We start from the raw sequence: 22141 nt of genomic DNA, 5'->3' as shown, positions 1-22141 counted from the left end.
CGCGTGCGTTGAGTGAGTAGCTCCAAAATCGCCAGCCAATCCCGTGGAATCAGGAAGTACTGTGTGGTTGGAGTGTGGACGCGTGCTTTTTTGGTCTGCTGGTTTATTCAGTTGCCATGGCGACCCACGGGTCTGCAGACTGGGAGGCTCCACATACGTGGACGGTCCAGTGCTCGTCTCACGTACCTGGTGAGTAGGATCAGCAAAAAGAATTCTTGTGCACATATATTTGTGACTGGATGTGACCTGGGTCGTAGGGTGCGTACGTTGTGCCCAAACAAAGAGCAATGCGTTGGTGGGGCAACCGGGGCTGTTGTCAAAATGTGACTTATGATAGCGGCATATGATGGACCGCGTGCTGATTGCTAGGGCACATATCTCATGGTGCCACATTGCCAAGGAGGTATTGTCGGTGGTGCGGGTTGGAGAGCCTCATTTGTTCAAAACTTTAGATCAGAGGCTGAAAAATCTCATTTAGACCATGGTGGTATGTGTTCAAGCGATGGATCCACCTGGATTCTTTTATCAAAAGGCTGTGTTGAATATCAGGCCCACCCTTAACTCTTTCCACCACCCACCACAGGATGTCATTGGGGGTGTGGTGCATGGTAAGGCAATGTTCCACTAGGGGGGCTGTCAGTGTTTTGCATCCGATTTTCGAACGGTGTTCTGAGATGCGGGTACTGACTGTCCGGGTGGTCTGGCCTATGTATCTAAGTCCACATGGGCACTCAATACAGTAAATGACATTCTGACTTTTACAGTTGGAGAGATCTCTAAGGGTCCATTGTCGTCCACCAATCGGAAAGGTGTTCATCTTCTTGGTGAATTTACAAGCGACACAATTGCCGCATGGATGACCCTGCAGGGGACGGAGCGTGCGGGAGCTACCGCCCACTGACTCATGTTGGTAAAGGGAGTGAACCAGGTGTTCTTTTATATTCTTTGCGCGTTTGTAAGCGAACCTCGGGGACTGCTCACCCGGTAGGTTCAGGCGTGCAATATGCCAATGTTTATTGACAATTTTCTTTAGTTGTACAGTGTGTTTACCAAAGGTTACCACACATGTCAAGCGATCCTCAATGAGCGGGGAATCTTCCTGCTCCGGATGGATGAGGTTGTCACGATTAGAATTACGTGCCCGTTTCCTGGCCTGTGCGAGTTGTCTTTTGGGATAGCCTCTGGCTTGTAAGCGCTTGGAGAGAGCTGCCGAGTGTTGTTTGTAGTCCACCACCGAGGTACAATTCCTCCGGATGCGGAGGAATTGTCCATAAGGCAAATTGTCCTTGGTGTGGGCTGGGTGGTTGCTAGTATAGTGCAGGAGTGTATTCCTGTCTGTAGGTTTACGGTAGAGGTCACACTGTAGGGAGCCCTCTTTGTGTCTGATTATTAAGTCCAAATAATTAATCTCTGCGTTGCTATGATCCATGGTAAATTGTATGTCCCGATTGCAAGTATTGAGCCATGTCCAAAATGTTTTAAGCTCAATTTCGGTACCGGTCCAAGTGAAAATCACATCATCAATATATCGGTGCCAATTGCTGATCTGAGTCTGCCATAGGTTAAGGTCAGAGAAGATATAATCATTCTCAAATTTGGCCATGTACAATATTTCCAGGCTGGGGGCAAATGCTGCACCCATGGCGGTACCTTTGGTCTGTAGATACATAACATTATCAAAGGTAAAAATGTTTTTGCATAATGCAATCAACCATCTGCAAGCCAACGCACACAGACGCCAGTTTCTCCTGGTTCTCAACCTTTCATATTATTCTTACCCCCCCGCACCCCAAAATCCTCTTTCTAGCAGAGCCACGAAAGCGCCTGGAGACTGCAACTGGGCGGTAGCTGTGCCTAGTATAAATCAACATAACGTAACAAGTCTTAGTTCCCAAGGGGAATGTATTCTCTGGCTGACACGCCGGGGTGAGAAAATAATCCAATGACCTGAATGGTAAACTAGGTTTGATTTTAAAACCAGGTTTCTTTCCCAAGAACCACCAAATCCAAGCCAGAGTCAGCAATGCTCTTATGCAAACAAGAATCCGATAGATCATTTCTGAACAAAGAAAATGTGCAAGTTCAATTATGGAGTCCATGTTGTCTCAAAAGCACATAGATATAGAGAGATGTAATTTATCTGGTGCTAAGGGCTTAGCTCATGGTTGGTTCATGACCCCTCACCCGAACACTGAAGATTGCAACTATTGTCACTGCCTGTAATTGAGGACCTCCTAGCTGCCGTGAAGTCCAATTTCTTTAGAAAGCACAATGCATTGTGCACACTAGTGTAATTGTTCAAGGTCAAACATCTTTGATTCCCCTTCTAGCACACATTTTAGGAATGTAAGAGTATTCTGGACCTAGGATTGGCCTTGGAGTGCTTTGGGACAATCCCTCCTTGGTAACGCTGGCTGACACTGTGGTAGTTGCAGATGCATTCCAGTTTTCTAATACTTTGGCATGTATAACTCCCCCACCGCCCTTCAATGAAAGTTTCACTGATTCATCTGACCGCCAAAGTCCCAATGTGTCGGGAGAATTATCTGGCAAATGTATTGTGACCTTGGGAACAAGGACTCCTCACAAAGTTGAGGTCTAATTTGCTTCCTCTGAAAAAAGTATTTCCAGGCGGTGAAGAGGCTATAGGGCCAGTTATGAAATTTGCTTGGCAAACAGCTGATCATGTCCTTTCATTAGGTCTTTGCTGGTAAGGATACCTTGTTTTATAAAAATAAAAGGGGGTGGGGTAAAGGAAAGCAGCATAGTGTTTTTCTTTGCTTACAGATGGAAGCTTTTTTCTTTTCCAGAATGAAGTTCCTGTTTTTCATCAGTATGGTTTCCAAAGTTCTTGTGATGAGCCTTGAGAGGACGTGCTTGACTGTTATGTATTTTTAGTCGTAGCCATGCTTCGGGCATTTTGTCTGAGCGATAAGTCGTGTAGTCTCAAAGGCAAACAGTGAAATGCATTTGAAATGTATTCAGGTGATATGAAATAATTCACAATGTAAGATCTGTTTTTGTTTGGATATCTGGGCTTTGCGCCAATCTTATCTTTGTTATGGAACATTCAGCGAATTACGTAAACAATATTTCTGGGATGCACTCGAAACAGTCTGGGAAGTGTTCCAATTGCCTGGATTTGTTATAATTAACTGAACTAAATGTTCTAGCTAATAACAATTATTTAAGGAACTACAATGTTTCCAGCAAAGCTCTATAAGAGGAATAGCTGTAGCGCGATAAGGAAGTAACTCTGTGAAAGGTTGAGGCACTTCACTGCCAACCTTGCTTTAGACCTAAACAAGCAAATTGCTCCTGCTAAACGCTCATGGTGACACATAATCTAAGCAGCGATACATAATCTAAGCAGCATCATACTGTTAGACGCTGAACACTGATAGTGAGGCAGGCATGACTTAAGGGAAGAATTTTGCTAGACTCTGATAATGCATTGGGTTGCTACTGACGGGATGAGTGAGCACATTGCTATAAAAAAAAGGATGGTTTCAGCAGGTGTAGATGGGAGATGAGGTGCATGCGGACCTGATGGAGCGAATGAGGCAGAATGGACAGACCTGAGGCAGAATGACCAGGAGCTGGCTGGCCACATAATCGTTCCCCAGGCCCATGTGAGGGGAGGGGGAAATCCCTCCTTTTTTCTTGCCTGAATCTTTGAAGACACTAAATTGTTTTTTTTTTGCCATTTGAGTGTCCAAGAGATTCTGGGCACTCACGTTTGAGAAGAACTTCTATTTTTAATGACGATGTATGCGGTCTAAGGTAATCAATGCACCACCTATTCACATTTGAATATTTGTGACACCATGGTCAAATCCAATTTGACACTGAAACCTTTTACAACATTCTTTCCTATTGTTGCTGATTTTTGCTATCCATGGTGATTCGGATAGGTGGTTTTTGGATTCAATTGAGTTTTTGGGATCATGTAGACCTTCCTTCCGGGCATCCCGCCTTCACCTCTCAAATCCCTGCTTTCTAATTATAGTAGGGAGTATGAGAATCTGTTTTACCCATCTTTAATATCACATTGGGCAAAAAGGAGAGGTATTGCGAGGGTAGGTCATTCTATGAGGTACAGGGCTAATAAAGTCCATCAAGCCTGAGCCAGCCAGGCATGCCCACAAAGCAGTATTTGTTCTGATTAGCGTTGCAAACCGCCATCTCTGGTGCTGATACTTTTGTTTGCTTTTTAAGGGTACCAGACTTTGCACAATTCAAGCCACCCTTAAACTGACATTAAACATAAGTCTGCTGGACGTGGGCCAGAAGGTATGCAGGGGGGCTGATTAGGGATTTGGTGAGGCACTTCAGTGGGAACTTGCCTAGGGCATCACCTCCAAAAGTCAAGGTGAAGTCTTGGCAGAGGCCCAGTGGGCCGGCATGAAATGCGGGTGACTCTTTGTGAATTCTCCTTGCTTTCCCCGCCTCTTAATTGGCCAGCACTTTTCCATTGGTGCTAATATAATCATAATCGTAGAGCAAAGCGAGCTCTGGAGGTTAACTACAGTGCTTGATATTGAAGTAGGTCTGTAGATCTACATATTGGAGCTTTGTGTATTTGTTATGTAAGAGGAAAGAATGTAAGAGACAAGAGTGAATGGCATAGCAGTCAGAGAACTGGGCACACTAGGTGGAATATTGTAGCAGTGTTTGAAGTTGAGATTCGATGAGCAGGAGCTAAAACCAGCTCCTGGTTGTCGGGCATCACCCTGTAGGCAGGACATACCAATGGGGAACCAGGAGCTACCAGAGATGCTCCTTTGATTTTGTGTCCATTTTGTATGAACCATTGTGTTTGAATGTGTATTAGATGTGTTCTAATTCTTCTTTATTAACATGCTAACATACTCAAAGTTAATGTCACATTTATATGTTTGGAAGGCACCAGTTGGCCGTAGGAGCCAAAAGTAGCTCCTGGGAGCGCTTTGTTTCAAGATAGCCAGGCTGTACTATGCTAAGAGCAGGAGCTAAATAGCTCCCATCTCCCCTCAATGTTGAACCCTATTGCAGTTTGCAGACCTCTCACTTTCAGGGTAGCTGGTTTAAAGCAGAAGGGTGATCAGATAGAATGTCAAGGAGTTTGGGATCAGCTCATGGGTTGAACACCGGTTTCACAGATGAATCCGACTAGCAGGTCACAGAACTAAGTGTTTCATCAAAAGCATTTGGCTGTGCGATCATGTATATTTTTTAAAAGTCTTCACTCATCAATATAATGCCCCCTTTTCCTACATTATTACATCTAAGTCCCTCTAAGATGTAGATTCACTAAACTGAACTTTCATTATGTAACAACTTGTATTTTTAGGAAAGGAATTTCAGGACTGTCGTTTAAAAAAACAAAACAGAAACAAACATACTGGTATCATCCTGATTTTACTTCTGGTTTGAAATTATTTGAAAAAAAAATAACATTTCTTGGCTAGCAATCCCTCAGTGGCCTTTTGCACTTTTATGAGCAGAGGAGATGATTAGTGCTGTACTCTCTCTCGATTAGCCCCTTTGATCTTACAGTTAACAGACAAAAGATGGTAGGGAGAGCCCTGACGGCAAGAGAGGAATGCAGGTTGGCTGTCCTTACATTGAACAGGGTATTTTAAATTGCCACCTTGGCTACACAGTTTGTTTAGCAAACCTACAGAATTACATAGCAAATTGCTATGCAACACCACTTAATTTATGGCTTGCACAAAAAGAGCCCTCCGCGCTCACACCATTCTTGTTGGGACAGACTTGCTTCAATGTTGTTAAAGAGATTTCCCAATAAGTCAGTTTCTCCAAAAGGCCCATATGAGTTTGGACTGCCTGATATATACATTATTTATTCCCAGCTCAATTGATTTAGAAGAGACATTTTGGTAAATCTTCAGATTTCCAAACCTCCTTCTAATTTCCCCAACAAAGTATAGCTCTCTGACGATGACCCATGCAAACCCAGTCCTTGCACCTATCTCTTTGCACTGCACCTGGCAACTGGCACACAGGAAAACTGGGGAGATTTCCCAAAATGAAGTTCTTCCGAGTGGCTTTGGGTGAGGGCATGTTACCCTACATCACACTTAACTGATTACCCCAGCTCTAATGATCTCCACTACCTTCCCCTACGACTTGTAAAGTGCTCTGTTGCTTCCCACACGTAGGTTCATGAGCAATAAATACCTGTTGTTGTGAATTATTTCCCCATTGCAACACCTTGTGCGGCCTCCCAATCATACTCCCCATGGCTCCTCTCAAAAATGTAAGTAATCTAATCTAGTAACATGATGGAGCATTTTGAAATTGTGCTACAAACCTAAAGCACACACTTGCACACCACGATAATTCATTCAACTTGGCCAACATTCCTTGTAATTGCATCCAAAGTAGCCTATCCTAGTGTAATGCTGACATTTTTCCAAACTCTGACATGCCTCTCTGATCAGACACACCTTATTCTGACTTGTATTTATTGGTGTTTCCCAAATGCTCATCGTATTTTAGTTATTTTACCATTTCTCTCAGATATGTAATATCTAAGGTAGGGAAGAACTTCCAACGATATTCAAAACATCCATTAACCCATCATTATACCTACTCCGATTTGGGTTCAGCTAGACTCTTGGCAAGTACGAAATGTTGTACTGTATAGAGTTGAGGTGGCAAGTGACTTTTTATGACTGTCTAGCAGCTTGCAATTTAAAATGTTTACCCCGGCAATAGATTTAACAAATTTATTTCCAAAGGGTTTAGAAAATCTGAATGTGCAAAGCTTTAGCGGGCCAAACTTGGCTTACTTTTCGCAATTGGGTCCCTCAAGCAGCCATCCCAACCACAACAGAGGCCTAAATAATAAAGATGAACTACTGCCTTTATCATCTCACCTTTTAGGCTTGTCCTTCCTTTTCAACGCCTCAATCTTAGTCTGGTGTAGACTGTAGGCTTTTTGCAGTTAATTTCCACCCCCTTTTTGGGTACGTAGTTTAAAGAATGTACATCATTGTTTCTTCTTGACCACAGCTATACTGCGATAGAAAGTACACCACCAGCGCGCACCTCTCAAACTGAAAGTGCGTTTTTATAATTTGAGTATTAGATTAAATGCTGCATTCAAAGACGATTCAAAGTAAGTAAACTGTATGAAAAAAATGTTTTAATGACAACATAAATATATTAGAGCTCAACGCGTTTCGGGTTTTCCCTTTGTCAGGAGCAAAGTTATATCGTTGGTCATTATTTTCCTGAACAGTTCAATCTTCCTGTTCTACAAAGTAAGTGAAAGTGTATTTAGTAAATAAATCTCATGAGTGTCTGTGAACCAGTTATATTACAGGACTAATTCTTTTACAATCTTCCATGAGAGTAGGTCATTATTCACCTGGATTATTGGAGAGTTATTCACTCGTTTTCATTCTCATCCTTATTAGAGCTGGTCAAGTCTCAATCAGACCTTCTCTGTAAATTGTCGCATTAAGTGTAGGTGTAACACTGTAAACAGAATATATAGAGAACATTCCAAGAACCAAAATAATACTATCCATTAGGTAAAAAAAATTTTTTTTTTAAAAAAAACACGTGGCAACCTTACCCATGGAAAAGGTGTAAAACGAATATCCCTCTAGTGGATCACCGACCTCTTTATATCTAATCTATGCTTATATCACCCTGTAATTGGTAGAAGAACAATTTAAAGCAAAAAATCAACATCACCCTAGCGGTGAAAATTATGAGAAAAGGGCTTACCTCCACTGTTATCCAGAATTGAGTGTAGTTGGTAAAGTTGCATTAAGTTTGCTTGGAATTATAGTTCACGTAAGTAGCCCAAACTGAAAGAAAACAAATGATTAACTCTCCAATAAGCCAGGTGAATAATTACCTACTATCATGGGAGATTGTAAAATAATTTGTCTTGTAATATAACTTTTTTTCAGCCACTTGTGAGATTTGTTTACTAAATACACTTTCACTTGCTTTGTAGAACAGAAAGATTGAACTGTTGAGGAAAACAATGACAAATGATGTAACTTTGCTCCTGACAAAGGGAAAATTTGAAACGTGTTGAGCTGTAGTATATTTTTTGTAATTAAAAAAAGTTCATAACGTTTTCTTACTTTGAAATGTCTTTGAATATAGCATTTGATCTAATACTCGAATTATGTAAACTTTCTTACATATCTGAATATTGACTGAATGTCAGTTAAAGAGGTGTGCAGGGGACGCAAGGGTCCTTGGGTATTAGGACTCTTCTCTTCTTCCTCTTTACAGGAGGACAGCATCATTTGCATAATGGAGCATGCCTGTAGTATCTTCATGTAGACTTGAGGTTTGTGGTAGTGCTGCGATCTGCTGTGCAAATTGTTGATAAACAATTGATCCAATCTGAATCAAAGCATTGGTCTGGTATGGAGGGAAGTGCACCATTTCCATTTTGTATCTCTTCATATATTGCACGCTGGGCAAAAGCCATGTATTTGTAATTTGATTACAAATAATACTCACAACAAAAACAATGTGAACCTGTGCTAAAAGCTACTGAAGCAGCAATATCACCGATACAATATTAGTTTGAAACCTCAAAATAGATTATAAACTAGTCGAACAAAAAACATGTTAAAAATTATTTGATATAAACGCAGTGGTGGATAAAAGACAATGACATATAATGTGGACATTTTACAGGAAACTTATCTTTATTTCAAATGCATGTGGTAGGCATTTAGATATGATTGAATTGGCAATGAATGAAGTGTGTGCTGCTTTAAACATATTGCAGAATTACATTGGCATATTGTCTGAAGGCAAATGAGTGTTTGAAAAGGAGATAAGTTATATGCCTGTACTCTAATGTAACAGAGCATACTGTGCTGGCTCCTGTCTGAATGAGTAACTCCAAAGTAAGCAGACCAGTGCTGGGGGAGAAGGATGAAAGAAAGAAGCTGCACAATTTAATTTTACCGTGGCGAGGAATCCTTTGCCAGCCACCTACTTTTCCTTCCTTCATGGTAGCTTTGTAGGTGCTTATTTAGAATACTAGAACGCACATTAGAGTGGGATATAAAAAACAAATATGTTCACTATAAACAATAGATAATTTAAGACTTCGTTTATAGGGCTGTGAGCTGTATACATGACACCAATAATGTTATTCTGTAAACAATTTCACATTTCCATTTTGAATATTTTTCAGATAATGGAAGAATGTGTGATGGAAGAGAACCCGGGTCCATATATTCCAAAAGAAGATCAACAGGATGGACATGTACAAAATAAGGAATTCATGGTGTTTGAACAGCATGTGTCCTACATGAGTGATCCCGCTGCTGTGGACGACATAACTTACGACATTAACTCAAATGCACAACCTCATTTAAATGTTGAAACGTTCATGTCCTGTACCAAAGAACTGCATGGAAATGTAGACTCTGAAAAAGCAAAAGGAGAGGTTAATATAATGGGCTACAAAGACTGGATTCAAGATACCCAAGTGACAGCAGAAGAGAACGTTTTGCCATGCTGTTGGAGGAGCCTGGGTTCAAAACCTGAATCACTGTTTGGCCAAGATGTAGAACATGAAAATACGTTATCCTCTTCTATAAATTGTGCTTTTGTTCCTATACAAATTAAAGCTGAACCTTTATCATCTGAAGATTCGTCTTATGACAGGTTGGTTGACCCTTGTTTTGTATGTAGATTCTAGTATTTTTGCAATTACCATTTTCTTTTTTCTTTGTATGCACTTTACTGCTACATTCTCTCTTCCTAACTAAATAGCCATCCTTCTGGACCTGTGATGGATGCTATGATTGCAGAGAATGTTCATCTTCAATGTACCCATTGTCTTTAATCGCTGACCCTGTAAACCTGGGTTGTAATCCCACCTTTTGGCATTTGATACAACGCATTGTGTGATTCTGGGCAAATTAATACATCGTTCTGTCTCATATTGTAAATGTGAGTGATGTAGTGTAAATCTTAAAAGAAAACCACTTTTTTACCATATGAGATATTTTAATATACACCACCTTGTGTTTGCGATGCCCCTGTTAAAATAAATGTTCCTTAAAGTGGACAAATGTTCCTTGATTTTAGGTTCATATAATAATCAAGCATATATACATATCAAATCAATGACAGTGCCAATAGGTGTTGCTTTTAGTGTTTGGAGAATGAAGATGGACATGGTTTGCTATGTATAGAAGCGTGCAAGTGCAATACACCTCGAATGCCTTGTGGCATTTACCTTGTTTCAAAACCGATGGGATGGTTTAACCATTACGCTTTTTTTTTTTAAAACATATTTTATTGTTTTCATAGGTAATACAGAAAGTGAATATTCCCCAACTTTCCCATGCCACCCCCCCTCCCCCCCCCCCCACCCCACCCCTCCCGTCCGGATGAGAAGTTCATGGTCAATTGTTCTCGGTGTCGATCAAGAAGTGAAAAAATCTGTTATTTTTATGTGGTGCGGGCACCACTGTGCCATATAGTCTGATTGAAGATATTCTAGTGCTCCTCCCCATTCTTTTGTGAAGGTGCCTTGTGTTCCTTGGATATTGTGTTATCTTTTCCATGGTCATTTGGGACCAGACTTTATATATCCACGTGTATAGTAGTGGTGGATCTTTCTTCTTCCATCCCTGTGCGATCGTGGCCCAGGCCACTATGACCAGGCCCATAAGACTCCTCCATTGTGCTTTAGTGAATGTATTGGCGTGTTGCCCTTTTAGTCCGCAGAGCCACAGTTTTTCAGGAAAGTGTTCCGCTTCTGGAAATATTTTCTTCAGTTCTGATATTACTTCTGTCCAGAAGCTTTTGACCTTTGGGCAGTCCCACCATATGTGCCTCCATGTGCCTGTTTCTGAGCAGCCCCTCCAGCATTGGTTAGAGGACTGTGGGAACATGCTGTGTAGCCTCTCTGGGGTGTAGTGCCATTGTGTAATGATTTTTGTCCACATTTCTCTGGTTTGGGCAGCCCGGGTTAGTCTGGGGACATCGGCCCACAGCAATTGCCACTGCTGTGGTGTGATGTCTTCACCCAGAGTTTTTTCCCATTTTTTGATATACGCCCATTTTATGTTTTCCTCCTGTGAGTTTATGAATTTATAGAGAGTGGAGACTAGCTTTTTGTCTCCTGAGTTGGTGAGGAGAAATTTTTCAAAGGTGGTAAGCTCCCTCGTCGCTGCTTGTGTTATTTCGGGTGTGGATAGCCAGTGTCTGAGTTGTTCATATTTGTATCTGTCCGCATTTGTGAGGTTCCATTGTGTTTTGCAGTCGGCAAAGGATCTCAGTTCCTTGTCTACGAACATTTCCCCAATTTTTCTGCAGCCTGCTTCCTCGCAGTTCTCATAGGCGCCGTGTTCCGTTCCTGGGGGGAACTGCGGATTCCTGCAGATTGGTGTGAACGGAGCGGGAGCAGTGGTAATGTGCCCTTTCCTTGTCTGCTCGTCCCAGGCATTCAATGTGGCCTTCATGACCTCGCTGATACGCAGGTTCGGGTGTCTGTGCTGTTTTGATTTCCACAATAGGTCCTCCAGAGGTGTTCTTGCGACCGCCCTGTCCAGGGTCACCCAGATCGTTCGCTGGTTGTCTCCCAGCCATTCTTTCATGATCCATAGTTTTGCCGCTCGATAATAGTTTTTGAAGTGTGGGAGCGCCAGGCCCCCTTCCTTAGTGTGGGACGTGAGAACTGATCTGGCTACTCTAGGGGGTTTTCTATTCCAAATAAAAAAGGAGACTGCTTTGGTCAGTGTCTTGAAGAATGAATCGGGGACTGCGATCGGGAGGGATTGGAAGTGGTACAGTAGTTTCGGGAGGATGTTCATTTTGATCGATTGGATTCTTCCCCACCAGGAGATATTTAGGGGGCACCACCGTTCTAGGTCTCTTTGTATTCTTGCCAGGAGATAGGGGTAGTTGCTTTTATATAGTGCCTCTGCCTTCCGTGTGAGCGTTATACCCAGATATTTTATGCCTTCCTCTGCGACTTTTAGTCCAAACTGCCCTGCAATTCTATTGTGTGTTTCCATGTTCCCGGCTAGGGGTAGGATTTCTGATTTGTTTTTGTTTATTTTTAGACCGGATATGTCCCCGAATGTTTCTATTAAGTGGTGTGCCGCAGGGATGGATTGGGCTGGGCATTCGAGAGCCAGTAACATGTCATCCGCGTAGGCTATTACCTTATGTTGTTTCCCCGCCATCTTGATTCCCATGATTTGGTCCAATTCCCTAATTTTAATTAGTAATGGTTCTAGGAACAACGCATAGAGGAGCGGTGATAGAGGGCAGCCTTGCTTCGTTCCTCTAGAGATTCCCACCCTCTCCGTGACCACCCCGTTTACCGCTATTCTAGCTGATGGGGAGGAGTAGTTGGCCTTTATCATTTTTATATATTGGGTCCCGAATCCCATGTGTGCCATAGTTTTGAAGAGCATTGACCATTCAACCCGGTCGAATGCTTTTTCTGCGTTTAAAGATAGGAGGACAGCAGGGGTGCGGGTTATGTTGGTTTTTTCTATTAGATGGGCTAGCCTTCGTGTGTTGTCGTGCGTCTGTCTCCCTGGTATGAATCCCGATTGATCTGGGTTTATTAGGGGGGGGGCAGTGGGGATAGTCTGGCGGCCAGGATTTTTGTGTATATTTTTGAATCTAAGTTGATCAGGGCTATCGGTCTGTATGAGCCGGGGAGGGAGGGATCTTTCCCTTGTTTGTGGAATACCAGTATTTTAGCTTCATTCATGGAGGGGGTAATGTTCCCACTATCTCTGAAGGTGTTTAGTAGTCTGGTGAGGAAGGGGGTGAGGAGGTCTTGATACTTTTTATAGAATGGGGCAGTAAAGCCATCCGGGCCTGGCGCCTTGTTGAGTGGGAGATCTTTTATTGCTTTCTTCACTTCGCTTTCCGTAATTTGGGCCTCCAGGTCCGTTCTATCTTTTTCTGATAGTTTTTGAAAGGGGACCGAAGTCAGGAATCCGTTTTGGTCTGCCTCGTCTGGGTGTTTAGTTTCATATAGGTCCTGGTAGAACTTCCTGAATGTGTCTCCTATATCTTCGGTGCGTGTCTGCTGTTCTCCTTGTGTATTTTTAATGGACCGAATGGTCATTGTTTTCCGCTTTGCAGGGAGTAACCGGGCTAGGTATCGGTCAGCCTTGTTAGCTTTTATATAGTATCTCTGTTTGAGGTATAGGAGGGATCTTTGGGCCCTCCTACTGCGGAGGAGGTCCAGTTGCCCCTCTGTGTGTTTGAGTGATCTTTTTAAGCTCCTGGTGGGGTTCGCCAGTAGTTCTCCGCGGATTTTTGACAGCTTCTCTTCCAGATCTGTTTCCCACCGTTGTGCTTGTTTATCCTTCGCTGATTTGAGGGCTATTAAGTGGCCCCTGATCACCGCCTTGAACGCCTCCCAAACCGTGCTGAGGGCTGTCTCCCCTGTATCGTTAATTTCAAAGAACTCTGTGATTTTGTCCCTAATGGCTTCACCCATCACTGGGTCCGAGAGTATCTCCCTAGGAAGCTGCCACCTCCAGATTCCTTTCTCTTTCTTTGGGGTCGAGAGGTCCATCCAAAGGGGTGCGTGGACTGACAGGGAGATGGGACCCAGTTCCATGTTTTGAATTTTGCCCAATTTCCCCACTGACACCCAGAAGTAGTCGATTCTTGACATTGTGTTGTGGACGTGTGAGTAATATGTGTATCCCTTGGTTTGGCCTTTATGTTCTCTCCATGCATCGCACAACGCCATACCCTCCATCCGTCGTTTAAGTCGAACCGACGGGGCGCCTTGGTGGTGGGGCCCACCCGTGCTTCTGTCGGTCTGAGGATGCCAGGCCATATTAAAGTCCCCTCCTATGATTATTTCACCCTTCGCGTACACCTCCAGCCTCCCCATCGTGTCTCTCAGGAAGCCGCCTTGACCTGTGTTTGGGGCATATATTGAGGCCAGTGTCAGTGTGGCGTTGTGGAGCTTGATATTGGCAAAGGCGAACCGGCCATCTTTGTCGGAAAGTTTGTCAATCAGGCTTGCTTCCAGACCCTCCTTAATTGCTATCATCACTCCCGCTCTCTTCTCCGCTGCGTTGGATTGTGCCAGTATATCGTAGCCTCTGAGGCGAATTTTCCCCCTATCCTGTACTTTGATATGTGTCTCCTGGAGTAGTAGCACTTCGGCCTTTTCCTTCCGTAACATGTTCTCCACTTTTTTCCGTTTCACTGGAGAGTTCAGACCCCTTACATTTAAGGTCACAAATCTTATCTTCCCCATTTTATATGCCCTTTGTGGGTGCTCCTTTCGCCCGAGTTGACCATTCCCCTCCCTCTTCCGGAACGGGTACGTCCCTCCCACCCCAAACTGTTAACCTGTCCCCAAACTTTAACTGTAGTCCAACTTGTGCTCCCGAGGAGGGCCCGGGTACCTAAGGTAGCTCTGGCGTTCCACCTGTCGCTCCCTGCCCTCAGTTGGCTCGGGGCGAACCGTGCGGGGAGTCCTAAACCCCTTGTCATCCCTTGGCCTTGATGTTAGTCGTTCCGGTACCGCACCGGGCCTTTTTTAATTGCTCTGTCCATGTTCCTTCATCGGGTGTTGTTCCGCCTTGAGTGTTCCGCCGTTGGGCACCGAGTATCTTTGGCTATGGATTCACATCTACTCGGTTGTTTTGTTTGGTGCTTCTTTTCCTCCTCCTTGTCGTTTCCTTTTCTGGCGGACCCTTTCCCATCCCCCTGGTCTGTTCTGCCGTTCCCCCCCCCCTTTTATTTTCGTGGCTGGTCGGTGGTTCGTCTATCTGGTGGTTCAGGATGCTCAGCCCCTCTTCCATGGTAGTCGCCCTCCTTAGCTTACCCTCCCAGTCGAACAGAAGGCCAAAGGGGAAAGTCCATTTATATTTTCTCTTTCTTGACCAATTCACGAGTGAGTGGGTTCATTTCTCTTCTTTTCTGGAGTGTTGTGGCAGATAAGTCTTGAAACAGCTGGATTTCCACCCCGTTCATCCGAATTTGCTCGAGCTGCCTCGCTCTCCGTAGTATAAGTTCTTTTTGCGTGTAGGAGGATATAGCTGCCAGCACGTCTCTGGGTCTCTCCCCGGGTGCTCCAGTGCGCCTTGGGCCCACTCTATGAATGCGGTCTATCCCCACTGTCTCTGAGCCTTGTGCATCTATGACGTCTCTGAAGACTTCCTGCACCGCTTTCCGTAGATCCTTGTCTGAGACCGATTCAGGCATATTTTTTATGCGAATATTCGACCTGCGGGACCTGTTTTCGAGGTCCTCGCACTGTATTTCCAGGTTGTGGGTCAAGCGGACAAGGTGTTCCTGGGTTTCGCTGTTTTGCAGTGCCTCCTCTTCTGCGTTCTGCAATATTTTTTCCAAGGTATCTGTTCTTTCCTCCAGGTTCGCAATGTCTTGTTTAATATCATGGATAGCCTGCTGCATATCGTGTTTGATTGCAGCGAATTGGTCCTGGACTGTCGACATGAGCTTGTCTTGCAATTCTTTAAACCAGGAGTGCATATCTTCTTTAGTCGGGGGTAGACCGCTGGAGGCGTTGTGGGCCGCTTCCGTCGCGGGCAATGACGGGGTGGCCTCCGGAGGCCTGCTTCTCGTCGAAACCGGGGTATCCACTGCCCACATCTGCACCAGGTTGGAGTCCTGCCTAGCGGTTTGCTGGTTCAGTTGAGATCCCCCTCCCTTCACTTTAGCTCTGGACATAGTACCCGCAAAGCTGTCCGTGACTGTCCTTCTTCGAAGGGTGGTGCCCGGCGTTAAAATGGGCCTGCTGCGTGCGTCGAGTTGAGCCGATGGTGATCCGGGGGGGGGGGGATTTCGTCTCCCTTTTGCACTGCGTGGGCTGGGTGCCCTATAGTTCCCTCCCGATCTTGCCGTGTGAGGAGGGGGAATGCGGGGGTCCCCCTAGCGGGTACGGGGTCCGAGCGGGGGGGAGAGCTGAGCGTTGGGGGGGGGGGGGGGGCCCTCACCTTCCAGTCCACCGGTCCGGAGGACTATTGCTGGCGTCCCTCGGCTCTTGGCTTCGGGTTGAGTTGTTCGTTGCTCCCCCACTCCCTGCGCGATCCCTTCGGTGTCTGGTGGCGTCGATTCTGTTATGTTGGGGTTCTCTCCCCCCGGGCTGTCCGTATCACCAGCTTCCACTGTGCTGCGCGGCACACCACTTCAGTCCGTTCCCTCGTTGCGCTCCGGGCCTACCCCAGCCGCATTGGATGGTTCGTAGGCGCGGTGGGGGAGGGGTGGATCCCGCTCCGTGTCGTCCCTGGAAGACGGGGATCGGGGCGACTTCCACCGTATGCGTCCTGTGTCTATGGACGGTGGTCGGTGCCGGGTATGGGGTCGGCCACCCTCCGGAACGTAGCTATTTACGGTGCTGCTGAAAGGCCCGGCGGGAGCGAGTCTCACACACGTCTCGCTGTGCCGGCGGCCATCTTGGAAGTCCCATTACGCTTTTAATGACTAGTTTTGTTTTAGTGCTATCATATCAAAATATGAATCAATATATATTAAAGAGGAACACGTTGAAAAGTGGAAAAACATCCTATGCATCAGCAATCTCTCAGTACTTCTAATACATGCAAAGTATTAAAATCGAGAACACTGGTGGGCTGGTAGCATTAGATTGTTTTGTACAAGAATTTAAGACTTGCGAAAAGCTTTCATTATCAGGACTGTGAAACAAAGGTTTTCCACTAATACCCATTTGGGGAATTGGCAGCTGTAAATTGATGACCCAAGGGTTTCACATTTCTCATTATGTGAGCTGTCATTTTCTGAGGCTTCCCATCTTATTTCGGAGGGCCCACATGAATTTCATTGAAGTAATCCAGATCTCTGAGCAATTCTGTTTGAGGAATATTTGGGGTGGGGGGTGTGCGTGTGTAGTATATATTCAAGGAAAAAAACTTTAGTTGCAGGGATGTTAAGGTGAGAACTTGATGCAACAAAACCCCTGACATTCAGCTAAATCCACCTTAACTTCGCTCCCCCTGCTGCGCAGCCCTTGACCACAATGATAACATCCCAGATCACATTACTGATGACATTGCTAATTACATTACAACAGTAACTGACATTAAGCATGGCCTTCAGCCATGGTCAGTGTACATGGCCAAATATATTTGAACACATGAATGGGTACTAGTTATGTGCAGCTGTCACAACCTTCACCCATGCGCACTAAATGTTAAAACAGTAACCGGTTACTAACCATAGATTTTGGCCTTTACCATCGGATACAGATCTCAGGCACTAGCCATGGACTTTAGCACAATACTGGCCAGTGATCACAATTTTTGGCTATGCCCACTATACTACCATATAAATGGGCCACTAGCCATGGCCTTTTACCTTGTGCAGTTTGTACATCTTTTGGCCATGTCACTGTATATTTTATATTTTAAAATAATAAAGTGCAAAAAGTGATGGCCTTCGGCCGTGCCCACTGTGTAATATATATACACTAACCAGCCACTAGTCATGGTCTTCAACACAATACAGGCCAGTGGCCACGGCCTTTGGCTGTGCCGACTGTATATTCAAACATATATTAATGGGCACTAGCTATGGCCTTTAGCCATGGCCACTGACTACAGCTTTCAACGTGCCCACTGTATATTATAAAACGATGATGGGCGAGTTGGCATGTCTTTTAACCATGCACATTGGCATTTTTGAACACTAATCGACAACTACCTATAGCCTTTGGTGCCGGCCAATGACCCCAGCTTTTGTCATGGCCAAGTCCACGGCCTAAATTGTTATTAAGGTAATCACATTTTTCATAGCTAACTTATAAATGTTATGTCTAATTCCATTATTGATGTAATCAGTTATATACAATGTATTTAGTGTTGTCATCAGTGATGTGATCCGTGATCTCATCATTGTGGTCATAGGCTGCGCAACAGGCGCGAAGTTAAGGTGGCTTTAGCTGAATTTCAGGGGTTTTGTTGCATTAATTTCTCACCTGAACGTCCCTGCAACACGATTTCTTTTTTCTTTCTTACATTTCAAGGGTTTTGTTATTCCATAGATTTTTAGAATACTTCCAGACCACTAGCATGGTCTTGGGGCAATGTGCAATTATTTGCTAAGGATCACCCACTTTGGTTAAGCGGCGTTCTACAAGCCCCTTGTTTTATGGCTAGTTTCTTGGTGACTTTGTGGGCGATTGTTTTGGTATATCACATGACCCCAACTAACCGCATTTAAGCAGCACGGAAAAGATAAAAAAAATGATTAGCTGCAAGAATAACATATGCCTAGGTACTTTTGCTCCACAGCGAACATCAAAAGCTGGCACCCATGAATATACACAAAGTAAGTGACCATATATTTTAAAGTGAAATATAAAAATGTAGTTCAATTGACCGCCTTGGAAGAAAATGTGCAAGGCAAAATAGCATTACTTAAAAAAAAAAAAAAGAAAGGAATGAACACCAGAAAAATAGCCTGCGAGAGGAAATCTTCCAGTACATATGCTGGCAAAGTATAAAAGGGGCTCGCCTTAAAAAACCCAGCAATCTGTATTGAAATATTCCATGGCAAAAAAAAAATCCCAATGCGAAACCAGTGCTTGTGGTCTTGTGGGTTAGCGTCTGCAATGGGAACATGAGAACCTGAGTCAAATCCTGGTATCCAAATACTTGAACAAGCTCGCCACCCTAAAAACAAACCAAGGGGTTGCATCCGCTCTCTGGAAAAGTGTTATGCTGTCCACCCACATGCATTCTGTACTGGTGCCCTGAAAAGCAGCTGCAATCGGGGGAAAATAACTGCACCAGTGGCCAGGATTGCAAACGCTCTTACCACATCATGGGCAAATACATATGACTTACTCATCATTTTCCCCTTTCCCCCCCCGCACCCTGATGTCTGGCTTTCAACAATACTCTGCTTTATAAAGCGAACTTGAAAAGTACACATACCATAAAGTCACTCAAATATATAAATCTTTATAGAACTATGTTAGGCAAAAAGTGTACAATTACAAATTCAGGATTACCTTGAAACTAACCGATTACTAGGTACTCGCCAATCTGGCTTTCGTCCCCAACATGGGACGGAAACGGCCCTTGTTGATCTCAAGAGCCAGATAGACGAAATCAAAGATAAAGGGAGAGCTGCTATCCTGCTTCTCCTCGACCTTTCCGCTGCCTTTGACCTGGTTGACCACAAAATCCTGTGCAACCACCTATCATCGGCAGCACCCTTCTCCCACTCGGCGGTCACATGGATCCAATCCTTCCTGGACAATAGGACCATGCGAGTCTTCTCACCCATTGCAGCAGCCGACCCTATTCCCATTACCTGCGGTGTCCCACAAGGATCGTGTGTTTCACCCACCTTGTATAATATATTCACAAAGCCCCTATTCGATAAACTGGGCCATCTGGGTGTCACCTACACTAACTACGCAGATGACACCCAGATACTCCTCACTTTATCAGGCAACCACAACACGGATGCCAACAGGATCGGCGAAGTCTTCTCCATCGTTCAGGCATGGATGGCCACTCATGGCCTCTGCCTGAACGATGACAAGACCGAACTGCTCCTTGTCGGCTCACCCAACACCATCCGGAATCTCAGCCCGAGCTACTCTAGCTTCATCATTGACGGCAACACCATTCCCACTGCCAAAAGTGTAAAAACTCTTGGTTTCTATCTCGACACTAACACCAACCTCGCCAAACAAATTAATATGACCGCCTCAGCCACTGCTTACACTGGGAAACTAATCGGAGCCTGCAGACCTCTGATATCCCCCAACAATTGCCTTACTCTAGCCAGAGCACTTATACAATCCAAACTGGATTATTGCAACAGCCTGTATGTAGGTGCCAATAAAACGGTTGTTAACAAACTACAAGTTCTACAAAATAATGCACTCCGCGCCGCCCTTAATATTCCCAGAAGAAAACACATCTCAGCCACAAGAATCACATGCAAATGGCTCTCCATCCAACAAAAAATAGACCTAAAAACTATCTGCCTCACCTACAAAGCTCTTAACCACCTGGCCCCACCTTATTTAACCGATAAATTCATCTTAAGACAGAATATTAGAACCACCAGATCCTCTAATACACTACAACTGACAGTGCCCAAATACTCCCTCAAAAGAGCCGGCGGATCCAGTTTCCCAGTTCTAGCTTCACAATTATGGAACACTATCCCATCGGACATCAAATCTACCCCTACATTTCAACCTTTCAGAACTAAGATCATCACCTAGTTACTTAACAATTAACTAGCACTGTATGTATGTATGTCACTCAGTCAACTATAACTGCTTTCATAACCGATGTTGTAACTATACTTACATTGCACAATTGTACAAATGTTCCTACCTATGCCTGTAACTTGATGCTCAAGCGCCCATATACCTCTGGGTCAGGTGCGCTATACAAATAAATAAACAAACAAACAATTGTGGCATTATTCCCCCATCTTGACTGGGACAACAAATGCCAGAATGCAATCCTGCAAAAGGCAAAGAAATGGTCTCCGAGTGCAAAACTTTCAAGGACTGACAGTAGCACGGTTTGAAAATAAATAATATGGATGCTGTGTCTTATTAGATATTTAAAACTGAGAAAACACATGGCATTTGGGACTGTGGACTGTCTGCCATCCATGCAGTAACCGGGACCGACCCTGCTTAGTTTCAAAGCGGGGAAGCATCCAGCTTCTTAGGCCTTGTTTCTCTCGGTGGTCTTGTAAGAAGGGCTGAATTATTATGCAACATTGCCTTAGGCGGCTGACCCCCTACCTCGTTTTGAAGCTAAGCAGGGTGCCTCCCAGTTAATGCAGGAATGGAAAACTCCCTGTTGCTTTAAAAATATCTTTTTTTTAAAATTATTATTGACTGGCAGACTACATATACCAGAAGGCAATGCGCAAAATTCAAAGAAATTGTCAGAGTGCAAAACATTCAAGGACTGACAGTAGCACGGTTTAAAAAAAAAAGTTTTAAAAATGATTTGGATGCCCATTCGATCATCCATCCATGCAGTAACCGGGAATGACCCTGCTTAGCTTGAAAGCATGGAAAGGAGCGGCCCATTTCTCTAAGTGGTCTTGTAACTTTGGCTCGTTTATCTGGCAACATTGCCTGAGGAGGCTTACCCCTTCTTTACTTTGAAGCTAAGCAGGGTCTGTCCTGTTTACTGCATGAGGTTAGACTTGGATGGCAATCGTGTCACTCAACATGGCTGAATGGGCAGTAATTTTTCAGCCCCGACGGCCCTATAGCTGTAAAAATATATTTAAAAAAAAAAACCTGTAACCGCAGGTAGTGATCTACACATACCCTCGGCTGTCTGTAGTCATTTATAGCCTTGATTTTCGGAAAAACTGATGAAAATAAATGCTTTCCAGCCCTTCCAGGCCCTCACCAAGTGCCCCCCTCATCTGTCCCAGCTACCCCATTCCCCAGATGGTCTCCTCACCTACCCTGCCCTCTTTCCCTCCCTCCCCCCAACAACACAAGCTGTTTCTGTGACACAGTTTGCTTCGAGATATCGGCTATTTGCAGCCGAGGCTACAGAATGCTTTGTGTTGCAAACTCAGTCCCTAGACCCCCTCCAACTCCCAAATATTCACTTTGTGCCCTCTGGCCACCCCCCATATCTAGCCTGATGGCATTGCATATTTTTTTACTTGCAAATAGCTTTTTCCCCTGTTTCGTTTTCCCATATCCTAGTCTATTGCTGCAGTTATCTCTTGCATCGACAGAAATACAAGTTGGCAGCTTTTTCATTTCTGAAAACCATGATCCTGCAATGCACCATGGGAGATATAACTATCCGTTTTTGAGAAGGGGGCAACCCCTTCTCTGTAAAATATTTAAATAACTACTGCATGGAATAACCCTAAACCAGACATGGGTGGCGAGTCCATGCTTCATGCCCAAGTTGTTTCGGACCTGGTCCAAATCCGTCCAGCGGTTTGGACTGTGCGCTTTGGCATAAAATTACCTTGTTTGTCTATGGGAAAATTAATGGGAAGTAGGCAACAATTTTTTTTGTCTTAACTTTATTTTTTAATGTATCGTTTGGGGGGGGCTTGCGGGTCCCTAATCACTTTTTTGAAATTTCAGTCAAATCCGTTACTCGAATCAAATTAACAATAGAATTTTAAGGGGTTC

General features: G+C 44.3%; 1 protein-coding gene across 3 annotated transcripts in view; it reads left to right on the top strand.

The window, feature by feature from the left end:
- Nucleotides 1-22141, top strand: part of NAF1 (nuclear assembly factor 1 ribonucleoprotein) — a 732295-nt gene that overhangs the window by 23719 nt on the left and 686435 nt on the right. For all 3 annotated transcript variants that reach the window (XM_069631362.1, XM_069631363.1, XM_069631364.1), the window contains exon 2: nucleotides 9188-9663. In XM_069631362.1, the coding sequence (XP_069487463.1) occupies nucleotides 9191-9663 (473 nt within the window). In that variant the 5' untranslated portion in view covers nucleotides 9188-9190. The remainder of the gene's footprint in view (nucleotides 1-9187; nucleotides 9664-22141) is intronic.

The sequence above is a fragment of the Ambystoma mexicanum genome, chromosome 6q (genome assembly GCF_040938575.1).
Source record: "Ambystoma mexicanum isolate Mex_15411 chromosome 6q, UKY_AmexF1_1, whole genome shotgun sequence".
NCBI classification, from domain to species: Eukaryota; Metazoa; Chordata; class Amphibia; order Caudata; family Ambystomatidae; genus Ambystoma; species Ambystoma mexicanum.
The sequence above is the reverse complement of the archived record's forward strand: the minus strand, read 5'-3'. Positions and strand labels throughout refer to the sequence as shown.